Source organism: Aquarana catesbeiana, linkage group LG13 (assembly GCF_042186555.1).
Source record: "Aquarana catesbeiana isolate 2022-GZ linkage group LG13, ASM4218655v1, whole genome shotgun sequence".
Classification (NCBI taxonomy): domain Eukaryota; kingdom Metazoa; phylum Chordata; class Amphibia; order Anura; family Ranidae; genus Aquarana; species Aquarana catesbeiana.
This window is the reverse complement of record NC_133336.1, coordinates 218,098,854-218,108,450: the sequence shown is the minus strand read 5'-3', so window position 1 is coordinate 218,108,450 and position 9,597 is coordinate 218,098,854. Positions and strand designations below refer to the sequence as shown.

The following is a 9,597-nucleotide window of genomic DNA, read 5'->3' as shown; positions in this document are numbered from 1 at the left end:
ATACGTCTATTTCCAAAAGACAACCTCTGGATATGACGCTGATCACGTGACCTCAACTTCTTTGGTGGACCATGGCGAGGCCTGTTCTGAGTGGAACCTGTCCTGTTATACCGCTGTATGGTCTTGGCCACCGTGCTGCAGATCAGTTTCAGGGTCTTGGCAATCTTCTTTGGCCATCTTTATGTAGAGCAACAATTCTTTTCTTCAGATCCTCAGAGAGTTCTTTGCCATGAGGTGCCATGTTGTACTTCCAGTGACCAGTATGAGAGAGTGAGAGCGATAACACCAAATTTAACACACCTGCTCCCCATTCACACCTGAGACCTTGTAACACTAACGAGTCACATGACACCGGGGAGGGAAAATGGCTAATTGGGCCCAATTTGGAGATTTTCACTTAGGGGTGTACTGACTTTTGTCAGATACTGTATATCCTGTATAATAATATAATGAAGACCGATCTTGTTGCATGACAAAGTTAATTTTAAGGTCATAGAACATCAGATGAAGGCCTGTTTACCCCTCTGATCCTGAATGCGGTCAGATGATGTCATGCGGTCGGGGACAGATCACACCAGACTCCACACGAGTGAATCAGTTTTTATTGTGAGTAAACAAATCCAGGAAAGGTAAGTTAGCATAGTACATAGTAGTGCTGCACAGAGGTACGCATAGTGTTTATATCACAAGAACGGGGGAGGGGGAGGGAGGATCCCGCGGGATCTCCCATAATAGTAGAATATTGCAGGATTCCAGGATGATCTCCCCTCCCTGCAAACATCTCCACTGACTGCATAATAGTCCGGGGCCCCCGGGGACCGCACACAGGAGGGGCCACACCCAGCTTGGCACAGACATCACACCAGAATAATCTGCAGAGATCCCATCTCCACGCCGCCCGGATCCCATCTCCACGCCGCCCGGATCCCATCTCCACGCCGCCCGGATCCCATCTCTACGCCGCCCGGATCCCATCTTTACGCCGCCCGGATCCCATCTCTACGCCGCCCGGATCCCATCTCCACGCCGCCCAGATCCCATCTCTACGCCGCCCGGATCCCAGATCTACGCCGCCCGGATCCCATCTCTACGCCGCCCGGATCCCATCTCTACGCCACCCGGATCCCATCTCTACGCGGCCCGGATCCCAGATCTACACCGCCTGTATCCCAGATCTACAACGTGCAGATCTACACCACCCGGATCCCATCTCTACGCTGCCCGGATCCCATCTCTACGCCGCCCGGATCCCATCTCTACGCCGCCCGGATCCCAGATCTACACCGCCCGGATCCCATCTCTACGCCGCCCGGATCCCATCTCTACGCCGCCCGGATCCCAGATCTACACCGCCCGGATCCCATCTCTACACCGCCCGGATCCCAGATCTACACCGCCTGGATCCCAGATCTACAACATGCAGATCTACACCGCCCGGATCCCATCTCTACGCCGCCCGGATCCCATCTCTACGCCGCCCGGATCCCATCTCTACGCCGCCCGGATCCCAGATCTACACCGCCTGGATCCCAGATCTACAACGTGCAGATCTACACCACCCGGATCCCATCTCTACGCCGCCCGGATCCCAGATCTACACCGCCCAGATCCCATCTCTACACCGCCCGGATCCCAGATCTACACCGCCTGGATCCCAGATCTACAACGTGCAGATCTACACCGCCCGGATCCCATCTTTACGCCGCCCGGATCCCATCTCTACGTCGCCCGGATCCCAGATCTACACCGCCTGGATCCCAGATCTACAACGTGCAGATCTACACCACCCGGATCCCATCTCTACGCCGCCCGGATTCCAGATCTACACCGCCCGGATCCCATCTCTACACCGCCCGGATCCCAGATCTACACCGCCTGGATCCCAGATCTACAACGTGCAGATCTACACCGCCCGGATCCCATCTCTACGCCGCCCGGATCCCATCTCTACGCCGCCCGGATCCCATCTCTACGCCGCCCGGATCCCATCTCTACGCCGCCCGGATCCCAGATCTACACCGCCTGGATCCCAGATCTACAACGTGCAGATCTACACCACCGTGATCCCATCTCTACGCCGCCCGGATCCCAGATCTACACCGCCCGGATCCCATCTCTACGCCGCCCGGATCCCAGATCTACACCGCCTGGATCCCATCTCTACGCCGCCCGGATCCCATCTCTACGCCGCCCGGATCCCAGATCTACACCGCCTGGATCCCAGATCTACAACGTGCAGATCTACACCACCCGGATCCCATCTCTACGCCGCCCGGATCCCAGATCTACACCGCCTGGATCCCAGATCTACACCGCCTGGATCCCAGATCTACAAAGTGCAGATCTACACCACCCGCATCCCATCTCTACGCCGCCCGGATCCCATCTCTACGCCGCCCGGATCCCATCTCTACGCCGCCCGGATCCCAGATCTACACCGCCCAGATCCCATCTCTACGCCGCCCGGATCCCATCTCTACGCCGCCCGGATCCCAGATATACACCGCCTGGATCCCAGATCTACATCGTGCAGATCTACACCACCCGGATCCCATCTCTACACCGTGCAGATCTACACCGCCTGGATCCCATCTCTACGCCGCCCGGATCCCATCTCTACGCCGCCCGGATCCCATCTCTACGCCGCCCGGATCCCATCTCTACGCCGCCCGGATCCCAGATCTACACCGCCCGGATCCCAGATCTACACCGTGCAGACCTACACCGCCCGGATCCCATCTCTACACCGCCCGGATCCCATCTCTACACCGCCCGGATTGCAGATCTACACCATGCAGATCTACACCACCCAGATCCCATCTCTACGCCGCCCGGATCCCATCTCTACACCAACCGGATCCCATCTCTACGCCGCCCGGATCCCAGATCTACACCGCCCGGATCCCAGATCTACAACGTGCAGATCTACACTGCCCGGATCCCATCTCTACACTGCCCAGATCCCAGATCTACGCCGCCCGGATCCCAGATCTATGCCTCCCGGATCCCAGATCTATGCCTCCCGGATCCCAGATCTACGCCCCCCGGATCCCAGATCTACGCCCCCCGGATCCCAGATCTACACCACCCGGATCCCAGATCTACGCCTCCCGGATCCCAGATCTACGCCTCCCGGATCCCAGATCTACACCGCCCAGATCCCAGATCTACACCGCCCGGATCTACACCGCCCGGATCCCAGATCTACGCCGCCCGGATCCCGGATCTACACCGCCCGGATCTACACCGCTCGGATCTCGGATCTACACCGCTCGGATCCCATCTCTACACCGTGCAGATCTACGCCGCCCGGATCACAGATCTACACCTCCCGGCTCTATACCGCCCGGATCTACACCACCCAGATCCCAGATCTACACCGCCCGGATCCCAGATCTACACCGCCCGGATCTACACCGCCCGGATCCCAGATCTACACCACCCGGATCCCAGATCTACACCTCCCGGCTCTATACCGCCCGGATCTACACCACCCGGATCCCAGATCTACACCGCCCGGATCCCAGATCTACACCGCCCGGATCTACACCGCCCGGATCCCAGATCTACGCCGCCCGGATCCCAGATCTACGCCGCCCGGATCCCAGATCTACACCGCCCGGATCCCAGATCTACACCGCCCGGATCCCAGATCTACACCGCCCAGATCCCAGATCTACGCCGCCCGGCTCTACACCGCCCGGATCCCAGATCTACGCCACCCGGATCCCAGATCTATGCCGCCCGGATCCCAGATCTACGCCGCCCGGATCCCAGATCTACGCCGCCCGGATCCCAGATCTACACCGCAGGGATCCCAGATCTACACCGCAGAGAACATATGACAGATTACAGAGAGATCTGATCGGTGTGTGGAGATTACAGAGAGATCTGATCGGTGTGGAGATTACAGAGAGATCTGATCGGTGTGGAGATTACAGAGAGATCTGATCGGTGTGTGGAGATTACAGAGAGATCTGATCGGTGTGGAGATTACAGAGAGATCTGATCGGTGTGTGGAGATTACAGAGAGATCTGATCGGTGTGGAGATTACAGAGAGATCTGATCGGTGTGTGGAGATTACAGAGAGATCTGATCGGTGTGGAGATTACAGAGAGATCTGATCGGTGTGGGGGGATTACAGAGAGATCTGATCGGTGTGGAGATTACAGAGAGATCTGATCGGTGTGTGGAGATTACAGAGAGATCTGATCGGTGTGTGGAGATTACAGAGAGATCTGATCGGTGTGGGGAGATTACAGAGAGATCTGATCGGTGTGGAGATTACAGAGAGATCTGATCGGTGTGGGGGGATTACAGAGAGATCTGATCGGTGTGGAGATTACAGAGAGATCTGATCGGTGTGTGGAGATTACAGAGAGATCTGATCGGTGTGTGGAGATTACAGAGAGATCTGATCGGTGTGGAGATTACAGAGAGATCTGATCGGTGTGGAGATTACAGAGAGATCTGATCGGTGTGTGGAGATTACAGAGAGATCTGATCGGTGTGGAGATTACAGAGAGATCTGATCGGTGTGGAGATTACAGAGAGATCTGATCGGTGTGGGGGGATTACAGAGAGATCTGATCGGTGTGGAGATTACAGAGAGATCTGATCGGTGTGTGGAGATTACAGAGAGATCTGATCGGTGTGGGGGGATTACAGAGAGATCTGATCGGTGTGGAGATTACAGAGAGATCTGATCGGTGTGGAGATTACAGAGAGATCTGATCGGTGTGGGGGGATTACAGAGAGATCTGATCGGTGTGGAGATTACAGAGAGATCTGATCGGTGTGGAGATTACAGAGAGATCTGATCGGTGTGGAGATTACAGAGAGATCTGATCGGTGTGGGGAGATTACAGAGAGATCTGATCGGTGTGGAGATTACAGAGAGATCTGATCGGTGTGTGGAGATTACAGAGAGATCTGATCGGTGTGGAGATTACAGAGAGATCTGATCGGTGTGTGGAGATTACAGAGAGATCTGATCGGTGTGGGGGGGATTACAGAGAGATCTGATCGGTGTGGAGATTACAGAGAGATCTGATCGGTGTGTGGAGATTACAGAGAGATCTGATCGGTGTGTGGAGATTACAGAGAGATCTGATCGGTGTGGAGATTACAGAGAGATCTGATCGGTGTGGAGATTACAGAGAGATCTGATCGGTGTGTGGAGATTACAGAGAGATCTGATCGGTGTGAAGATTACAGAGAGATCTGATCGGTGTGGAGATTACAGAGAGATCTGATCGGTGTGGAGATTACAGAGAGATCTGATCGGTGTGGAGATTACAGAGAGATCTGATCGGTGTGGAGATTACAGAGAGATCTGATCGGTGTGGAGATTACAGAGAGATCTGATCGGTGTGTGGAGATTACAGAGAGATCTGATCGGTGTGGGGGGATTACAGAGAGATCTGATCGGTGTGGGGAGATTACAGAGAGATCTGATCGGTGTGTGGAGATTACAGAGAGATCTGATCGGTGTGGAGATTACAGAGAGATCTGATCGGTGTGGAGATTACAGAGAGATCTGATCGGTGTGGAGATTACAGAGAGATCTGATCGGTGTGTGGAGATTACAGAGAGATCTGATCGGTGTGGGGGGATTACAGAGAGATCTGATCGGTGTGGGGAGATTACAGAGAGATCTGATCGGTGTGTGGAGATTACAGAGAGATCTGATCGGTGTGGAGATTACAGAGAGATCTGATCGGTGTGTGGAGATTACAGAGAGATCTGATCGGTGTGTGGAGATTACAGAGAGATCTGATCGGTGTGGGGGGATTACAGAGAGATCTGATCGGTGTGTGGAGATTACAGAGAGATCTGATTGGTGTGTGGAGATTACAGAGAGATCTGATCGGTGTGTGGAGATTACAGAGAGATCTGATCGGTGTGGAGATTACAGAGAGATCTGATCGGTGTGGGGGGATTACAGAGAGATCTGATCGGTGTGGAGATTACAGAGAGATCTGATCGGTGTGGAGATTACAGAGAGATCTGATCGGTGTGGGGGGATTACAGAGAGATCTGATCGGTGTGTGGAGATTACAGAGAGATCTGATCGGTGTGGGGGGATTACAGAGAGATCTGATCGGTGTGTGGAGATTACAGAGAGATCTGATCGGTAGGGGGAGATTACAGAGAGATCTGATCGGTGTGGGGGGATTACAGAGAGATCTGATCGGTGGGGGGAGATTACAGAGAGATCTGATCGGTGTGTGGAGATTACAGAGAGATCTGATCGGTGTGGAGATTACAGAGAGATCTGATCGGTGTGGGGGGATTACAGAGAGATCTGATCGGTGTGTGGAGATTACAGAGAGATCTGATCGGCGTGGAGATTACAGAGAGATCTGATCGGTGTGGAGATTACAGAGAGATCTGATCGGTGTGGAGATTACAGAGAGATCTGATCGGTGTGGGGGGATTACAGAGAGATCTGATCGGTGTGGAGATTACAGAGAGATCTGATCGGTGTGGAGATTACAGAGAGATCTGATCGGTGTGGAGATTACAGAGAGATCTGATCGGTGTGTGGAGATTACAGAGAGATCTGATCGGTGTGTGGAGATTACAGAGAGATCTGATCGGTGTGGGGAGATTACAGAGAGATCTGATCGGTGTGGAGATTACAGAGAGATCTGATCGGTGTGGAGATTACAGAGAGATCTGATCGGTGTGTGGAGATTACTGAGAGATCTGATCGGTGTGGAGATTACAGAGAGATCTGATCGGTGTGTGGAGATTACAGAGAGATCTGATCGGTGTGGAGATTACAGAGAGATCTGATCGGTGTGGGGGGATTACAGAGAGATCTGATCGGTGTGGAGATTACAGAGAGATCTGATCGGTGTGGAGATTACAGAGAGATCTGATCGGTGTGTGGAGATTACAGAGAGATCTGATCGGTGTGGGGGGATTACAGAGAGATCTGATCGGTGTGTGGAGATTACAGAGAGATCTGATCGGTGTGGAGATTACAGAGAGATCTGATCGGTGTGGAGATTACAGAGAGATCTGATCGGTGTGGGGGGATTACAGAGAGATCTGATCGGTGTGGGGGGATTACAGAGAGATCTGATCGGTGTGGAGATTACAGAGAGATCTGATCGGTGGGGGGGATTACAGAGAGATCTGATCGGTGTGTGGAGATTACAGAGAGATCTGATCGGTGTGGGGGGATTACAGAGAGATCTGATCGGTGTGTGGAGATTACAGAGAGATCTGATCGGTGTGGAGATTACAGAGAGATCTGATCGGTGTGTGGAGATTACAGAGAGATCTGATTGGTGTGTGGAGATTACAAAGAGATCTGATCGGTGTGTGGAGATTACAGAGAGATCTGATCGGTGTGGGGGGATTACAGAGAGATCTGATCGGTGTGGAGATTACAGAGAGATCTGATCGGTGTGTGGAGATTACAGAGAGATCTGATCGGTGTGGAGATTACAGAGAGATCTGATCGGTGTGTGGAGATTACAGAGAGATCTGATCGGTGTGGAGATTACAGAGAGATCTGATCGGTGTGGAGATTACAGAGAGATCTGATCGGTGTGTGGAGATTACAGAGAGATCTGATCGGTGTGGAGATTACAGAGAGATCTGATCGGTGTGGAGATTACAGAGAGATCTGATCGGTGTGTGGAGATTACAGAGAGATCTGATCGGTGTGTGGAGATTACAAAGAGATCTGATCGGTGTGGAGATTACAGAGAGATCTGATCGGTGTGGAGATTACAGAGAGATCTGATCGGTGTGGGGGGATTACAGAGAGATCTGATCGGTGTGTGGAGATTACAGAGAGATCTGATCGGTGTGGAGATTACAGAGAGATCTGATCAGTGTGGAGATTACAGAGAGATCTGATCGGTGTGGAGATTACAGAGAGATCTGATCGGTGTGGAGATTACAGAGAGATCTGATCGGTGGGGGGATTAAAGAGAGATCTGATCGGTGTGGGGAGATTACAGAGGGATCGCTGTGGGGGAATACGGAGGGATCGTTGTGGGGGATTACGGAGGGATCGTTGTGGGGGATTACGGAGGGATCGTTGTGGGGGATTACGGGTGATCTCATTGGTAGTTGGTCTCTTTGATATGTTGGCTTTGTACTGGATCTGTTTCTCGGAGCCTCGGGGAATGGAATGATTGAAGTGATCTCTATGAGATTATGGAGGGATCCTGTAACTATATGGGATCTGTTGAACATTCGCACAATGAAGCTGAGATCCAGTGCCCACATCCAATAAGGAAAGTGGGATCTGTTATGTGACATTATTAGGAGGGATGCTTCTTGGCCTGACATTCATTGCTCATCCCGCCGTTGTCCATTATATTCCCTGAATTCCGGATATTTCCTGATCTTACAGCCTGACACCAGTTACAATGGATCCCTCAGCCTATACAATAATGGCCGTTCATTGGCTCCTCTGAGGTGTGTTTAGGACGTCCCCTGCACAACAAGCCACACCCTCCCGTATTCTTCCACACCCCATTCCTTGGGAACATCCTTGGCATGGTGTGAGTTCCGGTCCTGCCACAGTTCCCGGGGATTGGCTCCACGGCCCGGCTGAGGGTCCAGTTAGTATGATTAATGAGCTGGAAAATACGGGACAGGGCTATTGCTGAAAAGCGTCGCTGAGAGCGTCACCTGACACGAGAGCCTCCAACCAGCCATCTTGGACATCGATCGCCACGCTGCTTTTCCTTTTGAGCTCATATATATATAGAAATATAAATAAGACACAAAGCAGGAAACACTGGGGGGGAGGCATCACCCTGCTAGTACAAAGGGAAGGCGCCCAATGGCCTCCACTGGCCTCAGGGCCCCCCCGGGGATGACATGCACAGGGCGTCCGGACAGACAGACAGACATGGCCTGTCCACACATGCAAACACAGGAATATAGTCCATAGAGAAGAACGAATGCCATCACCTTCTCTGGTGCTTGAGTTAGTGTTATAGTGTCCTGCAAAACATTAGAAGTCTAGAAAAGTTTGATCTACCACTAAAACGAGGGTCAACCCCTTCAGCGTTGGGCAGCCCTTCCATACGGGATGTAGGAGGTGCCGGGTCACTGGGGGGGGGTTATACAGGATTACACAAACATGGACAATCTCCTGCCCACCTTCCTTCCATCCACCGTGTTCTCCCTTCCACCCTGCTTTTCTGCCCCGCTCGGAGAAGACTCCGCAGCCCGCTAGTACTCGGTCAAGCCGTGCCACTTGGCAACCAGCTTTCGTGGGTTATCGCACACCTCCCTCCAATGTTCCATGCCGTTGGCCGTCACGCTGTGCGCCCCCAGGATGAGGCGGCCCACCACTTGGTTCTTGGTGGTGCGGTCAAAGTCGATGACCAGAAACTCGATGCTGATGTCTGGGAGGAGTTCGGAGGGGATGTCGTAGATAAAAGACTCATTGAAGACCGGGCTGAGCGTGCACTTCTTGACGTGAGTCTTCTTCTTGGCAATACGTTTCCTTCCATAGTAAACGTTCACCTTGACGTACGGATCTGTGGAGCAGAAGACACTCACACGTTAGACTGTTCTGGGACTATAATGTTCAACCATCTGCATACAAAGGTAAT

The 9,597-nt window shown here is 52.9% G+C and overlaps 1 protein-coding gene across 2 annotated transcripts in view; it reads right to left on the bottom strand.

Annotated features, from left to right (window-relative positions):
• Positions 1-585: 585 nt before the first annotated feature.
• The window catches only part of SYT11 (synaptotagmin 11), a 62,104-nt gene continuing 53,092 nt past the window's right edge, over positions 586-9,597 (bottom strand). For both annotated transcript variants that reach the window (XM_073608831.1, XM_073608830.1), the window contains exon 4: positions 586-9,522. In XM_073608831.1, coding sequence (XP_073464932.1) covers positions 9,212-9,522 — 311 coding nt within the window. In that variant the 3' untranslated portion in view covers positions 586-9,211. The remainder of the gene's footprint in view (positions 9,523-9,597) is intronic.